This window comes from Mustela putorius, unplaced genomic scaffold (genome assembly GCF_011764305.1).
Source record: "Mustela putorius furo isolate JIRA1106 unplaced genomic scaffold, ASM1176430v1.1 tig00000698_pilon_pilon_pilon, whole genome shotgun sequence".
Lineage (NCBI taxonomy): Eukaryota > Metazoa > Chordata > Mammalia > Carnivora > Mustelidae > Mustela > Mustela putorius.
Window position 1 is genome coordinate 13,428,917 of NW_025421449.1, and position 21,725 is coordinate 13,450,641.

The 21,725-nt window shown below is 35.6% G+C and overlaps 1 protein-coding gene across 12 annotated transcripts in view; it reads left to right on the forward strand.

Annotated features, from left to right (window-relative positions):
* CCSER2 (coiled-coil serine rich protein 2) overlaps positions 1-21,725 on the forward strand; it is a 190,455-nt gene that overhangs the window by 92,634 nt on the left and 76,096 nt on the right. For 8 of the 12 annotated variants that reach the window (XM_045083579.1, XM_045083575.1, XM_045083574.1 and 5 more), the window contains 2 exons: positions 3,013-3,175; positions 14,577-14,772. In XM_045083579.1, the coding sequence (XP_044939514.1) occupies positions 3,013-3,175; positions 14,577-14,772 (359 nt within the window). Of the gene's footprint in view, positions 1-2,161; positions 2,314-2,387; positions 2,493-3,012; positions 3,176-14,576; positions 14,773-21,725 lie in introns of those variants that run through there. The other 4 variants (XM_013063137.2, XM_013063138.2, XR_006607720.1 and 1 more) reach the window with 4 other exon arrangements.

The window sequence follows — 21,725 nt, forward strand, 5'->3', positions numbered from 1 at the left end:
TCTTAATAACATTTTAAGGTATATAAACATATGTTTAATGGATGTCTCAGATAAGAGTAGAGTTAACCCTTTAACAGTACAAGGTTGAAATATGTGGGCTCATTTGTATGTGGGTTTTTTCAATAAAGGACAGTGCTGTAAATGTGTTTATTTTCCTTATGATTTTCTTTCATTCATTCATTATTTCTTTTTTTTTTTTTAAAGATTTTATTTATTTATTTGACAGAGAGAGAGAGAGAGATCACCAGTAGGCAGAGAGCCAGGCAGAGAGAGGGAGAGAGAGGGGAAGCAGGCTCCCTGCTGAGCAGAGAGCCCAATGCGGGGCTCAATCCCAGGACCCCGAGATCATGACCTGAGCTGAAGGCAGAGGATTAACCCAGTGAGCCACCCAGATGCCCCTTCCTTATGATTTTCTTAATAACATTTTCTTTTTTTGATATAATGCAGTATTATAAATGTATTTTTTCTTATGATTTTCCTATTTACATTTTATTTTCTTTAGCTTACTTTATTGTAAGAATACAGTGTATAGTACATATAATGTACAAAATATGTGTTAAATGGCTATGTTATTGATAAGGCGTCCGGTCAACAGTAGGCCTTTAGTAGTTAATATTTTGTGTATCAAAAGTGATACACAGATTTTTGACTATACATGGGGTCCCATACCTCTAACACCCACATTGTTCAAAGGTCAACTATACAAGCAGAATCTTTAAAGAATCTTAACAGCAGTCATTTATCTGAGAATTTAGGCCAGCTATCTCAGGGTATACCAATAGTTTTGTGGTCTTGGCAAATGTTTGTATCCACTGTTTATGTGTCCATTGTACCTGTGGTTGAGTTCTTGTTTCAGTGAAGGTACTTTAATATGTATCGTGTGTGTAGTATCAACAATCTCTTTAGTAAAAACAAACATGGCATATCAATTTTATGTACTTTAATTTCCACAGTATATAATCCCATCTCCTGGCCTATTTGCCTGGTTCATTTGCTTCTTGTTACTCTACATGCACTGTGTTGATATCCCAATTATATATCAGATTCTTTTTTTTTTTAAGATTTTATTTATTTATCAGAGAGAGAGAGGGAGAGAGCGAGCACAGGCAGACAGAATGGCAGACAGAGGCAGAGGGAGAAGCAGGCTCCCTGCTGAGCAAGGAGCCCGATGTGGGACTTGATCCCAGGACGCAGGGATCATGACCTGAGCCGAAGGCAGCCGCTTAACCAACTGAGCCACCCAGGCGTCCCTATATATCAGATTCTTATGACAGAATTTCTTATTTGGGGAGTGAGTGGAATTTTACTTGCCTTAATTAAATATGAATTCAAATGAAACTAGATACAGATTATCTCTAGCTATATAGATATTTTAATGCCATGTGAAAATACTTGATGAGCTTAACTGAGTCTTTGTGTATGATACAAATGTTAACTAAAATCAGTTTTAAGCCTTTTTAGAGTATTTTAAAATTTTTCTTTTCTGATTTCATCTTCTGGTCCTTATTTTTTTCATTATAATGGTCACCATGCCTTTATTTGTCCTAACAGGTTTTCTATAAATGAACTTTAAAAAAAACAGATAAAAAATAGATTGTAGTTTAACTCAATAAAATGACAAGAAACTGAAATAATTTCAAATGTAAGTCTTTAAAAAATTTTTCCTTTAAAATTTTTTAAACTATAAAATGTATAGTTTTTTCCCCAAAATTGATTTCTGTAATGGTTATAAACAAAATTTAAAAGTTTTAAAAAGTTGTATAAAATTATTATGCATTTAGAAGAAATATGTTATAGTTAGTTTATATAAGAATTGAATATCTACACTTTACTTTTTTGGAGTGGGAAAGTTTGTTTTTATCTGGTGTACTATAATGAAATACTTTCCATATTTCAAATTCAAATTTTAGATTAAGTGAAAATAATCATTTAAATAATTAAATTGGGGATTACATTGATTTCTACAGCTTCCTTACCAAGGAATTCAAAGCATTCTGGATTTGAACTTTCTCATGTAATAATTCTCAAACTAGAGAAACCTTTTCTGTTCCTGGCTTGAGTTAGTGTTTAGTTGTATTTTTAGTAACAGTCCTAACTCAGTAGCTATGTAACCACTGAGCGAAGATGGAGTCACAGGGTAAACTGGGCTTGCTTCCCACAGGGAGGGCTGGGAGTTGAGCAGGAAGGAAGGCCTGTTTGTCAGTGCCTTGTATGCAACTATGTCTGAGTAGGCAGCGGGGCGACACAATGTCTCCCTTGTACAAAGTAACTCTCTTAGTGAGTGCTCAGATATGTGAGGAAAAAAGTGTTTGGGTAAGTGAAAGGGAAGCTTGGGGTGTTTCAAGGAGATTCTTTTCGTGTTTTTGTGGCATTTGGATTTCAGGGAGTGTACTATTTGTTGCTGCAAAGTACTGGCTTTGTTTTCAGTGACATTTTAGACTTTTTGAACAAGCTTTACTGTAGACAGATTGGAGCTTCTTACTTTCTAAACTGTGAGCTTAATTTTAAAAATACTATTTGTTTGTGATGAAAATTTAATGTGTGCTTCTTGAAATCAGTAAAAGCTAATTGTGGCATTTATTTTTGGGAAGGAGTTCTCTACTAGACTTAAAATCTTCTACTTTTTCTAATTATTTTCATTCTGTATTCAGAACCAGCTAGTGATAATGACGAAAACACTAAAAGCTGATTACTGGTGTTTAAAATGTATAATGTTGATAACAAGGATAATTTGCTTGTTTTAAAACACTGGGACCATTGTTACTTAAGTGCCTGTGATATGAAAGTTTTTAATTTACTTCAATTTGAATGCTGTAAAGTTCAGTTTTCACCAAAAAAACCCGGTTACTTTTCTTATGGGAATTTTGATTTTGTGATTAGCTAATATAAATGGCTGGTATTTTTAGCATGTCATTTTTATATTCTCAGCAGCGTTTAATTATCAAGCTATAAGTAGTTAACTTTTACAGAGTGTGTACATGTTTATTGTGTTTTGCTTTTGAATCTGTCTAGTGGAGTGTGACAATATGAACCGCTTTGACCGGTCAGACAGAAATGTTCGGCAGTCTCAGGAAGGATTTTGGAAAAGGCCACCCCAGAGGTGGAGTGGACAGGAGCATTACCACCTCAGCCATCCTGACCACTATCATCACCATGGAAAAAGTGACTTGAGCAGGTGAGTCTAGTTTAGATTACATTTCCTATCTTTTGATTATTTTTGAATTATTATATTTCCATGCCCCCTCAAAACTATTTTTTAATTTGGTTTTTAGATGTACCAGAAATATTTCAAATTATGTATGATACTACTTGGAATAATTTGTCTAATTCTTTCCTTTTGGCCCAAATCATTTTTCATTAGCTTTATCATAAATAAAAATATTTATGTCTGCTATTTAGACTTTATGTTTTGGTGTGATTTTCTAGTTCTCATTTGGGAATGATTATATGTTGAATTTGTTAATTATTTTAAAAATAATGTATGAAATTAGTGCGAAGTGATTTGTTTTCTTTTGCTTAAATAAATTAAAACTTAAAAGTTTCTCAAGTACTATTAGAAACAGAAGATACTGTACAATGCCAGGATTCTTTAACTTTTTGAAGCATATAGCATAGTTTTAAATTTGATAAAAGAGAAATAATATGGCTCTGTAGTCAATCAAACCTGAGATTAAACCCTGGCATGATACAGATTAGCTTTGTGAGCTTAAATAATTTATTTAAACCCTCTCTACTTCAGTTATCATCCATAAAACAGAGTTGATAATACTTTCTGTGTTCAAGGATGAGAGACAAAAGTACTTGAGCATTATAAGGATTAGAGTAGGCACCCCAATGTGGTGGTAGTTATTATTAATTTTCTTCCTTTTTCCTTCCTTGTTTCATTTCACTAGGGATCTGAGGTAATTTTGGGGCACAGTTACCATACAGATAATAAAAATTGGATAAAGAAACAATGGAAGGGAAATGTATGGTCCCATATAGTTCTTGAAATAAGAAAAAAAAATTGTCTCTAAGAATCCTTGTAGCAAAAACAAAGAATAAACTTTGGTCCATTACAAGATTTATACTTTACATAAGATAAAGAATGTGTTTCTCCTGAATTGATTTGCTTTCACGAGACAAAAACCTAAGAGAAGTTGCTTTGCATGAGTTCTTAGAAGGGGAATACTTTGTGATATAGTGGACAGGTCTCAGACAGCTTCCCAAAATTCCCTAAGTCCATTTTTTACTTATGTTCTTCAGTGCAAGCTACAAAGAAGTAGTGAGAAAAGGCAGTTCTGCAGTGGGTCACAAAATAATGAGGTTTAACTAAGAATCCTTCTGTTGATATAATTTTAAATGATAAAATGTAGATGATCGGAAGAATACATGGAATATATATTTTTCCAGTAATTATGTTGGTTATTGTTTTTTATACCTGGGCTTTTGATAAGGAGTGCTCATCAGAGAGTTGTTATTGTCAGTCAAGAATATGATGTAAAGGTAGTTGTGATTGCAAATAGTGAAGATTATGCTTCCCTCATCTTTGACGGTTGGTTTATAGGAAGGTAAATTTAAGGCCAACTTATAAAAATTTAGAAGCCTAACTAAAAATGTGAACCATTGCTTATACTTCTGATAAGATTTATTCATCCATTTAACAAATACTCATTGAGAACCTACATGTTGAATTCTGTGCTAAATTCTAAAGCCAGGATGAATTTGGAGATAGTGGGAGAGGTGATAGCTGTGGATTGGTAATGGCTTCTTAGAGCATTGTTCTGAGGATGCTAAAAACAATTATGTAATGCATGAGCTCAGTTGGAGTCATCACAGTTATTGGTTATGTAGAAATTCATGTGCCTCTTCCATCCCATGCAAAGTTGAGTAGTAAATACTTTTTGGATGTTGATTCTGTGGGAGAGGTAGGTATATTACAGTGTTAGTGCAGTACAATGATGATAGGTGCTTAATTAAAGTGATTTATATAGGACTCCAGAGACATGCAGCATCTGGATTTTGTCTAGGGTAGTGGTCTGTAAAGGAAGTTACTATTGATCGGGTAAGTGTGACTGTAGAGATTGTAGAGGAGTGGTTTCTATAGAAGGATGAGTATTCAGATGGAAAAAAATAACATGTACAAAAACATGTATCAGTACTATGGACTTTTTAGAGAGTTTAGTTCATACCTGGATTGCTAAGTCATTTGAAGGAATGAATAGATGTGATCTCTAACTCTAACGGCAAAACTCTCTAAGATAAAGAGTGACAAATTTCGGTTAAAATGGGATTATAAATTATACTGTCCCAAATGGAATGAATTACATGGATGGAGGTGGTAATCTCTGACCCTGAGGATAAGCAAGCTGAGACTGATTAGTCATCTTTCAGAAAAGTTAAAGAACAGTTTCCAAAAACCATATCCCCAGATGTTAAAAGGTGTAGAAGAATGATTTTCTGATCAAATAAGTACAGGAATAAACAAATCAATGTTAAATGAGTTTTTTGTAAAGTGGACTTTGCATTACCTTTAATATATAAATATAGTACTATGATTTTACAAAATGTGTTAAAAGATAGAATATATAGCCATTTCATAAGACATATGACCGCAGGTCCTTTTACATGGTGTATTTTGAGGGACTAGTGATTTTTGGATCATCAACACTGGTGATTCTTAGGGAGGAGAGAGAAATGTACCATATTCTTGGGGGTTGCTCATTTAACTCAATGCAGAACTTCCCAACAACTGGGCACACTGGTTTTTCATGAATAGTTATAGATTAACCATTTTATGGATCCCTTCAGGCTTTGAGGTGGCCATCTGGATTTGTGATATCTAGATCCCCTAGAGCTAGTTATGAATTTGGATGGTACAGAGAGGATAAGATAAGATAAGCCTTACTCTCCAGTATACCTTTAAACTATTCTTTTCTCTCCATGCCTTGATTTTAAAAAGTTTGGATGCATTAATCCCAGGGCCTTTTGACATTACATGTGTAAAAGTATCTCTTCCCATTCTATGACTTCTTGAGTGTAAGTTCCCTTTCCTTTCTATCCTTTAATTCCCATCATTGTCCTTTTTGTTTTGTTTTGTTTTTTAAATTATAGGAATCTGTCTTATCCATAATTTAGGGGACTGGTAGTTCTGAACCTCTGATCATTTTCCTTTGTATTTTTTTTTATTAAATTTTTTTATTTTTTATAAACATATATTTTTATTCCCAGGGGTACAGGTCTGTGAATCACCAGGTTTACACACTTATGATAATACTATGCTCTCTTTCCATCTGGCCTAAGCTTTCACTCCTCTTTCTTCCACAACCTCCTTCTTTCCCTGTTTTTATATGAAGATTCTTATTTTCCAGTCATTCTAGTACTTCACTATGTAGAGGTAGGGTCTTTGTCTTCACTCCTTATTTGCTTCTCATCAAAGTTATTTATTCTTCAGACTCTTTCCTTTGAGACTTAGGGCATTTGGCTATATCAGATCCTCCTTACTGGTCCCTACAGCTCACTCACAAAAATCTTGACCTTGGCTCATTTTGCCTCTTCATCATAAGCTTTGCTGCAGTCCTGAATGTCTCCAGTGTTCATACACATGATTCATTTAACCTCCTGGCTCCTTAGTGTCTTAGGATTCTCTATACAAGATCATGTCATCAGAGATTCGACATAGTTTTACTTTTTTCTTTCCCATCCAGTTACTTTTTTCCTCCTGCATACTTCCGATGACTAGAACCTCCAATACAGTGTTGAACAGGAGTGGTGAGAGCAAACATTTATGCCTTTCTAATGTTAGGGGTAAAGCATTTAATCTCTTACTGTTAAGTATGATGTTAGCTATGCGTTTTTATAGGTAGTCTTTATCATTGAGGAAGTTCACTTCTGTTCATATTTTGTTGAGTGTTTTTGTCATGAAAGAGTGTTGGAGTTTGTCAAATTCTGTTTCTGACTACTGAGATAATCATTTTTTTTTGCATCTCTTAATGTGGTATACAACATTGATTTACATATGTTGAACCAATCTTGCATTTCTTAGATAAATTCTAGTTGGTCATGGTATATAATCCTTTTATGTATTGCTAGATTCAATTTGCTAGTACTGTGTTGAGGATTTTTGTGTATATATTCATAATAAGTATTGCTCTGTAATTTTGTTTTTTTTTTAGATGGTATTATGGTCATATACATTGAATAGGAAAGTTTTCTTTCATTTTTGTTTTTGGAAGAGCTTATAGAATTCACCAGTGCAGTTATTTGGGCTTGGACTTTTCTTTGTGAAAGTTTTTTGATTACTAATTTAATCTCTGTAGATATTCTATAGATATTCTATAGATATTTATTTGGATTTGTTAGTTTGTGGTATTATTCAAGCCTTCTGTTTTGCTGACCTTTTTCCTAGTTCTGTTCATTAATGAGGAAGAAGTATTAAAGTCTCCAACTGCAATTTATCTTGTAGGGAAAGTCTGAATGCAACACATTCTCTCACTTTTTGTTTATATGGTAATGTTTTAATTTCTTTTTAATTTTGAAGACTAATTTTGCTGGATATAGAATTCTTGGTTGACAATCTTCCATTTAACATTTTTGAACCCCATGCATTCTTTTGAAAAATCAGCTGTTAATCTTACTGAGTGTGTCTTTTGATGAATCATATTTTTCTTGCATTGTTCAGGATTCTCACTTTTTCTTCAGCTGTTTTTTTTTTTAAGGCAGATTTGAAGTCTTTTTTGTTTTAACATTTTATTCATTTACTTAACAGACAGAGATCATAAGTAGGCAGAGAGGCAAACAGAGAGAGGGGGAAGCAGGCTCCCTGCCAAGCAGAGAGCCTGATGTGAGCCTCAATCCCAGGACCCCGAGACCACGACCCGAGCTGAAGGCAGAGGCCTAACCCTCTGAGCCATCCAGGCGCCCCTTTCTTTAGCTTTTGATAGTTTATGTGTTTCTCTTAATTTAATAAATTTTGGAGTTTGTTGAGCTAATAACTAGACAACAATTTTTTTAAATGCCTTGAACCAGTAAGTATCCCCGACTTTGCCATGGGGCTCTATGTGTGTATGTGTTTAGGGATACTTTCAACAACTTGGTATTGCAGCTCTGCCTTAATCTTCATTTCCTCCTTGCTCAGAGACTCTAGGTCAGCCAAAGATGAGAGGTGAAGGCCTTTCCAGGTATTTCCTTGGCATGCACACAGCCCTACACAGGTGTATGGCCTTCTCTGTGATCAAGAATATGTTGGGGTATTTCAATGCCTCCTGTGGGTATCTCCTTCCTCAGGTTTTTCTTTTAAGTTTTTTGATCACTTTCTTGTTTTTTATATTCTTTTTTAAAATAGATTTTATTTATTTATTTGATAGAGATCACAAGTAGGCATAGAAGTAAGCAGAGAGAGGCGGGACGCAGGCTCCCCGCTGAGCAGAGAGCCCGATGCGGGACTCGATCCCAGGACTCTGGGATCATGACCTGAGCTGAAGGCAGAGGCTTTAACCCACTGAGCCCAGGCACCCCAATCACCTTCTTGTTTTGATCGCTGTCTCTGGCAGCGTAATATTTTTAAAAATTGCTCTGATTTTTTTCAACACATGTGCTAGAGATAAGTCTGTTCCTACTGAAAAACCTCGGAACTGGGTCAAATAAAACAACAACCAAGAATGGGCCTTTTCTAGGGAGGTGCTAGTTAGGTCAAATAGTAACTATTTTCTGGAAATGGTACTTTTCCAGCAATTCCAAACCCACTTTACCATTTCACCCCTCCTCCTAGTGATTGCTGAGTTTCACTGCTATTATGCTTCTAAGGCTCTTATTTTTCCAGGCTACCACAGAGCTGGGAAGATAGGCATGGCAACAGAGTAAATTAAAATCCACAGAGCTTGTTCTTACCAAGATTCAGCTGGGTTTTCTTTTTTTCCCTCCCTCCCTCCCTTTCTTTCTTCCTTCCTTCCTTTCTTTCTTCCTTGGTTGTGGCAGGCATTTGGTTGATTTCCACAGTACTGAGTAAGTTGATTTTAACAAATTTGCCAGTGTCATCAGTACTTTTATGGAGGAGTGGACTTTTTGGAGATCTTCATTCTGCCATTGTGGAAATACTTCTGTCTTTTTTTTTTTTTTAAACTAATAGACTTCATTTCTTAGAGCAGTTTTAGTTTTAGCAATATTTAGCAGAAAGCACAGAGAGTTCTCATATACTCCCTCACCTTCTTTTATATAATTTTTACTATTATTAACATCTTGCATTAGTTGTTACAGTTGATCAGTCAATATTGATACATGGTTATTAATTAAAATCCATAGTTTACTTTGGGGTTCACTCTTTGTGTATACATTCTGTGACCTTTGACAAATACCTAATGATATACATTTACCATTACCTATCATACTGAATAATTGCCCTGCCCTTAGACTCCCATGTTGTCCTTGTATTATCCCTTTCTTCTCCCTTAACCTCCACCAATACTAAGGGCAACCACTGATCTTTTTCCTGTCTTCATAGCTTTGCCTTTCTCAGAATGCCATATAGTTGTAGTCTTCTCAGATTGGCTTCTTTCTCTCAGCAATATGCATTTATGTTTCCTCCATGCCTTTTCATGCCTTGATAGCTCATTTCTTTCTGTCATTAAATAATAGTCTATTGTGTGGGTGTACTGTAGTTCATTTGTCCACTTACCTCCTAAAATACATCTTTTTTTTTTTTTTTTTTTAAAGATTTTATTTATTTATTTGACAGAGAGAAATCACAAGTAGGCAGAGAGGCAGGTAGAGAGAGAGATAGAGAGGAGGAAGCAGGCTCCCTGCTGAGCAGAGAGCCCGATGCGGGACTCGATCCCAGGACCCTGAGATCATGACCTGAGCCGAAGGCAGCGGCTTAACCACTGAGCCACCCAGGCGCCCGGAAATAAATGAAGAAGAAAAATTCTCTTTCTCCCTGTCTCTCACACACACATTTCCACTTACTGTTCTCATGTGTGAATCACAAGCCTTCAGAGTAGCACAGAATCACACATCTTAGTAATTAAGAAGCTCCGGTAGAAGTGAAGGGTATAAGTATGTGGGTACAGCCACGTATTTGGAGAGATTTCTTTAAAACTGCAATAATGATTATGCATTGATGTGATTATTAGGTGTGTGGATTGTTGATGCTATTGTATGGATTCAATTTAAATGAGTTTAAAAAAACTTATCTCTTAGAGATTCCTTTTTGCAGTTATTCTGATGCAGTTATTTTGGGGGGATGACTTTATTATCTGTACTTCTAGAACAATATTGTACAATATTGGTGATGGTAGACAGTTCTTTCTCATGCTTCTGTAACTACTGAACTCATTTTTGCCTTAACCCATCCCTATATTGGTTCCCTTCTTCATATTCAATAGCCTGTCTGGCCTGTGGTTAGCTGCAGTCTGCCTGTACTAACACACTGCTAATAGTCCAGTGTGTTCCCCCAGACAGCATGCAGTCTTCTTTTGCTTTCACTATTTAAGTTCTCTACCAGAAATCCACGATTGTTAAAGTCTGTATACAAATAGATTTATGCCTGTCAACTTATTATGGGTTCTTGTGTCCAATAATTCCACTATTGTCCCATGTTTATTTTTCTTTACATTCTTTATGTCTTCAAGCTTGGGACTCTTGGAACTCATTCTGTTTTAAAGGTTCAGATTGACATGTGTGAACTGCATCATCCTCTCAGAATGTGGAATCTCAAAATCTTCATTTTCTTTCTGTCCTATTTTTTCCCTCTCCTATCTTTAATGGTATCCATTTATTTTCTGAAAATAACCCCTGGTATATATTTGTTTTCTGTTACATCTTTGTCTTCTTTTGCCTCTTGACCTTCTCAGTTATCTTCATTTTTTTTCAGCTGAGTTCAGTAAGGGTGTTATGTTATTTCCAGTGTATTGTCAGATGGTTTCACACCAAATACCTGGGTATAAACAAATCGTGTTAAAATTTATCAATTGGGGGGGGCACCTGGGTGGCCCAGTGGGTTGAGCCTCTGCCTTTGGCTCAGGTCATGATCTCAGTGTCCGGGATCGAGCTCTCTGCTCGGCAGGGAGCCTGCTTCCCTCTCTCTTTCTCTGCCTGCCTCTCTGCCTACATGTGGTCTTTGTCTGTCCAATAAATAAACAAAATCTTAAAAAAAAAAAAACCATACATATCATGAACTAAAAAATTAAAAAAAATTATCAATTGGGGAATATAGGTGAAGGTTATAGGGCATTATAGTATTCTTTGGACTTTTATGGTAGAAAATTTTTTCAATATACAGAAGTTGGAAATTATACTAACCACCGTAATACAATAGCAATTAGTTAACATTTACTATATGTCAGGCACTGTTCCAAGCACTTTAAAACATATATTACCTCATTTGAGACTTATACCAACCTAATGAGGTAAGTGCTGTTATTATCCTCATTTTATAGACCAAGAAAATGAAGGATTGATAAAGTAACTTGTCCTGTTACTAGCTAGTAAGTAACAAAGGTGAGATTTGAACTCAGGTAATCTGTATAGTTAATATAAAAATGAGTTTTCAAAGATCTTGTAATCTAATTAGAGGTGATAGCTCTATAGATTTCTTTAATTTGTATTAAGTAAATTAAGGATCCTAATGTGCTAGTTTTTTCTAGTTGAGAGGATCAGGAAGGGCTTTTAGAGGAAGTAGCATTTTAGTATGAGGAGAAGATGTAAGTTTCATTTTGGGTCTCATGGTGTAAGTATTTGAAATGCAACCTAAGGTATATGAGATTTATTTATTTTGCACTGGAGAACATTGGGAGTTAAAGAAATTATGGCCCAAAGACATTAAGTATTTTTAGTAGCTGGTTACTGTCAGTCAGGATTTAAACCTTACTCCTAGGTAAGAGGTGGCTCTTATATACCATTACAGTTTTCTAGGTACCAAATCTTTGACTCTGTATTGTTAATGATAAAAACTTGTGACTCTTCTTTTGAATGTTTTTAATTCATTAGTTTGTTACATGTAGTTAATTTTTAGTCAACCTAAAATAAGCCTTACTCTGTACCTGTTTCTTATATTGTAGATTGCAGACCAGCCTCATTCAGTCTCTTTCCTTTCCACTCTTTGTTTTATTCACTTGGTAACATAACAAGTAAAGTTTAATTTGTTATTAACTGGGACTTTTTAATGTAACTGCTTCCAGATTATACTTTTAAAGTAGTAACTAAAGAACTTTAGAATTTCAGCCTTGGAAGCTTGAAAAGAAATAACCTAGTGGTTAAAATCCATGATCCTTAATCATTCAGGGAAAGCAACAACAACAAAAATAAACAAATAAAAAGCTAACTGGTCTCTGATATAGAGGAAAAGAATATACAGTGTGTGTCTTCATGGAGTTTATAATTTGGCACAGATTGCCAATGAACACAATATACTATGTCAGGTAATATGGTGGGGCATATTAGAGGGCTCTATAAGGACACCCCTGGAAGTACCAAACCCTGCTTTGGGGGGATTAAGGAAGCTTTCCTTGAGGAAATGCCAACTAATTTAAGATGAAGAAGAGTTATCATTCTCTAGATCAAGTGGCAATGGAGGATAGGGTAGGTAGCCTGACCAGGAGTAAAGAGAGTTTGACATAGGTTTGGAGATGGGGGAGATTGTAGTGTGCTTCAGGCAGTCTCAGGTAATTGACTGTGGCTTAAGAAGTCAGTTTAAGGAAGGCAGATGTGTTAAGGGATAAAGTTAAAGAATATATTGGATTCAGTCTATCTTTGGCCTCATAAGCCATATTTAAGTGTGTCCCTGTCCCTGAAAAACATGTCTTGCACTTTGTGCCATTGCTTTTTATTTTCTTTTTCCAGAAAGCCTTCACTTTTCATTCCAGTCAAATTCAAACTTTATAGTTCATCCCAGGTTCTTTTCTGCCCAAGAAAATCTTCCTAAGTATGTCAGCATTTTTCCCCGAAAATATCGTTTATCTCTTTTCTTCATATGCCAGATAATTCTGTATTTTTGTTTTACTGCTTTGCTAACTTATTATTACTATGTATTTTTTTATCACTTCCTGTATAGATTATCCATCTATTCAGTAATGAATGGTTAAATCATACTAATTGATCAGTATTTGAAATTTAATAATTCAACTATGACTTGAACCATAAAAATAAAGCAGAATTCTATATAAACACATTAGATCTTAACTATAGATCAGCAATTTAGAAGTTCTTAAATTTTTTTTTAATTAGGTTAAAACCAGAATCAGACCTGAAATCCCATATGAAAAATAGTTTCAGAAAAATATAATCTTGTGAAAACCAAGCTTATATTGAATATTTAAGAGTTTGGAAATTTGGGACTATTTGTTTGAAAACCAGAAAATTTAGTGAAAACCATGTTTCTACTTTTTCAGTCTGGTTAAAAATTAATGTGTTGTGGCTTTTGCAAATTTAATGCATCATGAATTTAACTTTAATCCTGATATGTTAACATAACCATTATTTGGAGAGAATACTCTTTCAGTGTGTTATTTTATATATTTTGTTTTTTTAAATTTGTATATTTATATATGTATATTTATACACATATATATTTATTAAAATGTCATCTATTTATTTATTTGACAGAGAGAAAGCGAGAGAGGGAATATAAGCAGGGGGAGTGGGAGAGGGAGAAGCAGGCCTCCTGCTGAGCAGGGAGCCCCATGCGGGGCCTGATTTCAAGACCCTGGGATGACCTGAGCTGAAGGCAGACGCTTAAAGACTGAGCCACCCAGGCGCCCCCATATATATGTATATATCTATTTACATATATACTAATTTCATGTCTTAAGAACCAACTGGAACTATGTATTATATGAATGCAGTAATTTCATAATTGATGCAGCTAATGACTTATGATTAAAACATTGTGTTTTTCACATCCATGAAACAAATCGGCCCTAGGTTATTTTTTTCCTGCTTTTTTCAGCATGCATGTTATATGAAACTAAAGGGAGGTTTAAATTTTCTTAGAGTAGATTTCTTCGAAATATAGTTTAAGATTATGAAATAGGTGGTTTGTATAAGACTTTTATAAAACCAAGTTTAACCTTTATTGGAAAAGAAGATTTATCAATAATGAAAAAACAAAACAAGAAGTAACAGTTCATCTGTCTTAACTGTTTGCTGGGACTTAGAAGAGAATGGAATCTAGCAATATGTGACCAAACTGGGAATTAACATAGGTAACATAATTATGGGGCTAAAAATAAGATGTGAAATTCAAGAGGCCAATTAAAGTCAAAAGCTAAAGAGCGGACAATCTGTTCAGGCAAGAAAATAAGTATAATTTTTTTCAGACAAGACCTTTTCCTAGAATTTTTTGTTTCTCGTCTATTTCCTAAAGAAAAAGGTTTATTCACCAATCTGTAGAAAGCAAAAGGGGGAGGAGTGCAGAAGATAATTATGAGAACTAGAACTTATTGGAAATTTTGGTGCAAACAAATTCATTTTCTGAGGTAAACAAAAGTCAAATGTGATAATGATAAATGATTTATAATAATCACTGCAATAATTTCATTACCCTATTTCTTTCTGAAATTATATTGTATATCTTTTCCCTCCAACTTCTTCCCCTGTCCTTCCAGAGGCTCTCCCTATAGAGAATCTCCTTTGGGTCATTTTGAAAGCTATGGAGGGACCCCCTTTTTCCAGGCTCAGAAGATGTTTGTAGATGTACCCGAAAATACAGTGATATTAGATGAGATGACGCTCCGGCACATGGTCCAAGATTGTACTGCTGTAAAAACTCAGTTACTCAAACTGAAACGTCTGTTGCATCAGGTAAGTATATATGAACGTTTTTAGTTCTGATATTTTGAACTGTAAAATGGATTGACTTTACTTTCTTTTAAGTTAATTGGGTTTATAATGCCTATTCAAATTTCTGTAGAAATAATGCTTGTAAGTAATACATAACAAACTTGTGTTGGAGAAAAAATATTTTTTTTTTGTGATGCTTTCAGTACAGTCCCCAACATTTATGAGCTGTGTGATATTTGGCAAGCCAATTTTTCTCCTATTTCCTTATATTTATAAAATCGTTGACAGAATTAGAAATAGTAGTTGTAAAATTAGAAGTATCATAGACATTCAGTCATCAGTGGCTGCTACTATAAGTTCAGCTACATAAGAAATAAACAGCGGTTTTTACTTACATAATCATAGTATATAATTTAAATTCTGTTTGAAAACTTCAAGTTTAATCTTACTCAGTCCTTTTTTTTTTTTTTTTTTTTTTTTTTTTTTTGAGAAAATTGAGACTTGTAGCAGTGATGAGACTTGTCCAAAGACACAGGGTGAGCTTATATTAGAAGCTATCTTCTTATTTGGTAGTACTGTTTTTGGTTCAAACTTACAGACAAGGTCAGATGAACAGAAGAAAACTAAAGAATAATTTTAAATCATGGGTATCTTTTGGTTAGTTTTAAAGCTGTGTTTGTTTTTTGTAGACTAGCCACATTTTGCTTAAAATTATGGTTGAGAATGAACAATCTAGCTTCTCTGCTGACCTTATTTTCTGGATTACCTTCCTCAGGGTTTTATGTTATAGCTTCTTATGAGCAGGGACCAATTAAAATTCCTGGTGTCCATCAAAACCAAACTCTTGACAGATGCTCAGTAAAGGCTAGTTGAAGTGAAATATGGCTCCTGTGTTAGTAACAATAATGACAATTAGTGTAAATATCCTATTAAAGTCTTGAAAATTGTTATGTAAGTACTTGATAATGTATTCTTTGGATTACTCTTTTCCATTTTTGTGGATTTTGGATTACTTTTTGAAAATAAACTTTTCTGTGCTATGCCTGGGAGCAAGAAAGTGGAAGATCTTTTTCGGATCCGGGATCTTGGGACTTCTCCGAAGGGAGGAAAGTGATTTCATGATTGAAATATTCAGACATAGAGCTTAGAATTTTAACTGTAACTAGGAGATAGACTCTGGTTTATAGTGTTTCTCTGCTCATTAGTCTGGGGAGATTTTCTCATCAGAAGCTTCAGAGTCAAAGGAAAAAGAAGATAGAAGTGGTAGGGGAATAGCTAAAATATGTTCAAGATACTATGAGTCCTTGTACTACTATACCACATGCCCTCTTTTGTGTCTGGGTTTATTGCTCTGAAACATGAAGCATGATAAATACCAGCTAATCCGACCATGCCACGTCTAATAATAGAAGTAGTATAATTCAGGAGACAATACATGAATTGATAACCAATGATAAGTACCATAAAAACAAAACTTTTTTCGGACACTTTAAGAAAAACTGTGACTCTCTTAATGGCTCTTTTCTGTCATTATCACCTCTGAAATGTTATAGTAAACACTGGTCAAGTTAACTTTACTTTTTGTTTATAAAATGAAAACAAAATTATGAGAAGAGAAATTGCAGAACCTTCTAAGGGCATCTTTGAAATTTCCCAAAATGCTAACAGAAGTTAAAAGCTAAATGAGTCTAAGATTTCATATAACTATTTCTATTTTTTCTGCATTTAATATTACTAAATTTTAAGAAGTTCAGTGTGATACATATACATAGTTTAAAAAAATTCATATCATATTCAGAGACTTACTGAGAATACAGTATTTCTGTTCTTCTCTCCATCTCAATCAACCTTTTTATTCTGAACAGATTACTGTCTGAAGATTTTTCTAGAACTGTCATTCAGAGTCTTCCTTTTGTCATATTGTGGGATTGGGTCCACTATTTCTTGGGTATCTTTTTAGTTTATTCCCTCATTTTGCTAGAGTATATCTTTAATTTACTTTTAAAGAGAGGGCGAATGGATGGTAAATTTTTTTTAGTTACTGCATTACTAAAAATTTCTTTTATCTACTCTAATATTTGATATTAATGATTTGGCGAGGATGGAAGAAATGATTTTTCCATTAGAAATCTGAATGCAGGGGCGCCTGGGTGGCTCATTGGTAAAAAGCCTCTGCCTTTGGCTCAGGGTCCTGGGATCGAGCCCCACATCGGGCTCTCTGCTCAACAGGAAGCCTGCTTCCCCCTCTCTTTCTGCCTGTCTCTCTGCCTTCTTATGATCTCTGTCACATAAATAAATAAAATATTTACCAAAAAATCTGAATGCATTCCTTTTTTGGGATTCAGGTTGCCACTGAGAAGAGTCTACATTCTGATCCATTTTATATATTATTTGCCTGTTTTTATTATTCTGAGAGATGTATTAATCCTTTTTTTCCTGGTACTTTAATCTTTTATTTTTGGCATTATGTAGTTTCACAGAGATGTCCTGGGATTTGAGTTGTGTTGTAGTTGTTTGTATGTTTCCTGTTTAATGTATGGGTAATTTAGTAGACTCTTTGGATATACATATTGTGTGAAATTTTTTAAAGTTTTTTCTATGATTTTTGTTTTTACCTCATTTTCTCTATATCTTTCTGGAATTCTTGCTAATTACAAACTAGAGCTTCTGAATTTATTCTCAATCTTTTATCTTTTTCCTTTATACTTTCCTTTGGTTTTCATTATCTTTCCTCATATATTCCCTCAACTTCATATTTCAGCTCTCCATTTCTGTTGAATTACTTACCTTGACTAGTGTATCCTCAGGTTCCAGGAACTATTTATTATATACCATTCCTTATTCATATCATTCAATTTTTGTTTTATCAGTAACTATATTAAGTAGAGTGTTCCTGCTAGTTTTTGTTAAGATTTCTTAGGATCCTTATATTATCTGTCTCTTTCCAAATACGCATTTTGTCCTTTATGTTTATTTTGGTTTTTTTCTTTTGGAATCTTTCTTCAAATATCTAATGATTATTTGCTATTTATTAATATTTAAGAGTGAGGAATTAAAAAGTTGATTCCAGACTTTTTATATGTGGGCTGGGCTGGTCAATTGGCTGGCTTGATTTTATAGTACTAGATGGATATTGAAGGACCCTCAGTATCTACTGAGTGGAGGATTTTTTCCGTCTTAGGTTGTTCTGTTTTCTCTAGAGAAGCAACCTCTGATTTTTTTGCTTGGATTAGAGGTAAAAGACTAGAAGTCTGTTCTTGCGTTGTGTAGACTTCTAGTTAATTCCCATCATCTTTAACCTTGATGGGTCATATTCTTACTTTTTTCTGTATCTAGCATTTTGACCCTTATTGGGGTTGTATAGGGCAAATTGGTTCTCTTTTTGTCCATGTTCCCTATCCATTCATACTGCAGTTATGTCTTTTTCCAGTCCTGCTAAATCACTTATTAAAGTTTCTGTCCCTTCTGTAATTATCTTTATTATTATGGTTTATATGTTTTAAAATTTTTCTTCTCTATCATTTTAGTATAGGACTAAAAGAAAAGATTAAAGTATTTCTACTCAGAAGTCCTCTTCTTTGGGGGCACCTGGATGGCTCAGTCGGTTAAGCATCTCTGCTCTTGATTTTGGCTCAAGTCATGATCATAGGGTGGTGAGATCGATCCCTGCCTCAGGTTCTGCACTGGGTGTGCAACCTGCTTAACTTTCTCTCTCGGGACACCTGGGTGGCTCAGTCAGTTAGCCATCTGCCTTTGGCGCAGGTCATGAACTTCAGGTCTTAGGATTAAGTCCCGCATCAGGCTTTCTGCTCAACGAGGAGTCCGCCTCTCTCTCTGCCTGTTGCTCCCCCTACTAATGTACTCTCATTCTCTCTCTGGCAAAAAATTAAAAAAAAAAGAAAAAAATATTTCCTCTCCCCTCCACCCCCCATACTCCCAAGAAAAGGGGGGGAGTTCTCTTCTTTTTAAAAATACAGGGAAAATGTTTTTTAAATTACTTTAGCTATATGAATGCCTCCTTTTGAAATTTCAGTGTGTCACAGCTCAAAATTTGATTGTTCCTTGGATATTCTTATTGTTTGCTGGATTTGCTATTAGAGAGGTGGGATTTTGCTCTCATTTGCAAACATAAGAATTTAAGTAAACACTGGTAACCAGTATCTGTTTGGGCTACTCATAAGAGATTGATTATTATAGGGAGGAGTCACCCTGATTTCAATAAAATATGAAGTCCTGCAAGATTTAACTGAGTACTAGCTCAGAAACAAGAATGTCCACAAAGGATAAGGGGAGGAGTCAAGATGGCGGAGAAGTAGCAGGCTGAGACTACTTTAACTTGCAGGAGATCAGCTAGATAGCTTATCTAAAGATTGCAAACACCTACAAATCCATCCGCAGATCGAAGAGAAGAAGAACAGCAATTCTAGAAACAGAAAAACAACCACTTTCTGAAAGGTAGGACTGGCGGAGAAGTGAATCCAAAGCGACAGGAAGATAGACCCCAGGGGGAGGGGCCGGCTCCCAGCAAGTGGCGGAGCAACGGAGCACAAAATCAGGACTTTTAAAAGTCTGTTCCGCCGAGGAACATCGCTCCAGAGGCTAAACCGGGGGGAAGCCCACGCGGGGTCAGCGTGGCCTCAGGTCCCACAGGATCACAGAGGGATCGGAGGTGTCTGAGTGTTGCAGAGATTACAGGTATTAGAACGGGGAGGCTGGCTACAGAGGCAGAGCCGACAGTGAGCTCACAGCTCAGGGGTACCTTGAACCGGTCGCAGGCTCGGTGAGCTCGGAGAGCGGCTGGAGATCAGGCAGAACGGGAGTTACTGGGCACTCTTCTCTGAGGGCGCACTGAGGAGTGGGGCCTGGGGCACTCGGCTCCTCCAGGCCAGAGACTGGGAGGCCACCATTTGTATTCCCGTCCTCTGGAACTCTACTGAAAGCGCCCAGGGAACAAAAGCTCCTAAAAGCAAACCCGAGCGGATTACTCAGCCTGGCCCCTGGTAAGGGTGGTGCATTCCACCTGGGGCAAAGACACTTGAGAATCACTACACCAGGCCCCTCCCCCAGAAGATCAACAAGAAATCCAGCCAAAACTAAGTTCACCTACTAAGGAGTGCAGTTTCAATACCAAGGAGAGCAGCAGAATTCCAAGGAGGAGAAAGCAAAGTACGGAACCCATGGCTTTCTCCCTATGATTCTTTAGTCTGGCAGTTAATTTAATTCTTTTTCTTTTTCATTTTTTTCTCTTCTTCTGCTAAATTTTTTTTAACTTTTACCCTTTTTTAATGTTTTTTAACTAGTTTATCTAATATATATATTCTTTTTTATACTTTTCTTTATTTGTTTTCTTTTTTTAATTCCTTTCTTTCTTTCCTTTTTTTTTCCCCCTTTCTTTCTTTCTGAACCTCTTTTTATCCCCTTTCTCCCCCATCATGATTTGGGATCTCTTCTGATTTGGTTAAAGCATATTTTCCTGGGGTTGTTGCCACCCTTTTAATATTTTTCTTGCTCCTTCCATATACTCTTATCTGGACAAAGTGACAAGGCGGAAAAATTCACCACAAAAAAAAAGAATAAGAGGCAGTACCGAAGGCTAGGGGCCTAATCAATACAGACATTGGTAATATGTCAGATCTAGAGTTCAGAATGATGATTCTCAAGGTTCTAGCTGGGCTCGAAAAAGGCATGGAAGATATTAGAGAAACCCTCTCAGGAGATAAAAAAGCCCTTTCTGGAGAAATAAAAGAACTAAAATCTAACCGAGTTGAACTCAAAAAAGCTATTAATGAGGTGCAATCAAAAATGGAGACTCTTAATGCTAGGATAAATGAGGCAGAAGAAAGAATTAGCGATATAGAAGACCAAATGACAGAGAATAAAGAAGCTGAGCAAAAGAGGGACAAACAGCTACTGGACCACGAGGGGAGAATTCGAGAGATAAGTGACACCATAAGACGGAACAATATTAGAATAATTGGGATTCCAGAAGAAGAAGAAAGAGAGAGAGAGGAGCAGAAGGTATACTGGAGAGAATTATTGGGGAGAATTTCCCCAATATGGCAAAGGGAACAAGCATCAAAATTCAGGAGGTTCAGAGAACGCCCCTCAAAATCAGTAAGAATAGGTCCACACCCTGTCACCTAATAGTAAAATTTACAAGTCTCAGTGACAAAGAGAAAATCCTGAAGCAGCCTGGGAAAAGAAGTCTGTAACATACAATGCTAAAAATGTTAGATTGGCAGCAGACTTATCCACAGAGACCTGGCAGGCCAGAAAGAGCTGGCATGATATATTCAGAGCACTAAACGAGAAAAACATGCAGCCAAGAATACTATATCCAGCTAGGCTATCATTGAAAATAAAAGGAGAGATTAAAAGCTTCCAGGACAAACAAAAACTGAAAGAATTTGCAAACACCAAACCAGCACTATAGGAAATCTTGAAAGGGGTCCTCTGAGCAAAGAGAGAGCCTACAAGTGGTAGATAAGAAAGGAACAGAGACAATATACAGTAACAGTCACCTTACAGGCAATACAGTGGCACTAAATTCATATCTCTCAATAGTTACCCTGAATTTTAATGGGCTAAATGCCCCAATCAAAAGACACAGGGTATCAGAATGGATAAAAAAACAAAACCCATCTATATGTTGCCTACAAGAAACCCATTTTAAGCTCGAAGACACCTCCAGATTTAAAGTGAGGGGGTGGAAAAAAATTTACCATGCTAATGGACATCAGAAGAAAGGAGGAGTGGCAATCCTTATATCAGATGAATTAGATTTTAAGCCAAAGATTATAATAAGAGATGTGGAAGGACACTATATCATACTCAAAGGGTCTGTCCAACAAGAAGATCTAACAATTTTAAATGTCTATGCCCCCAGCGTGGTAGCAGCCAACTATATAAACCAATTATTAACAAAATCAAAGAAACACATCAACACTAATACAATAATAGTAGGGGACTTTAAC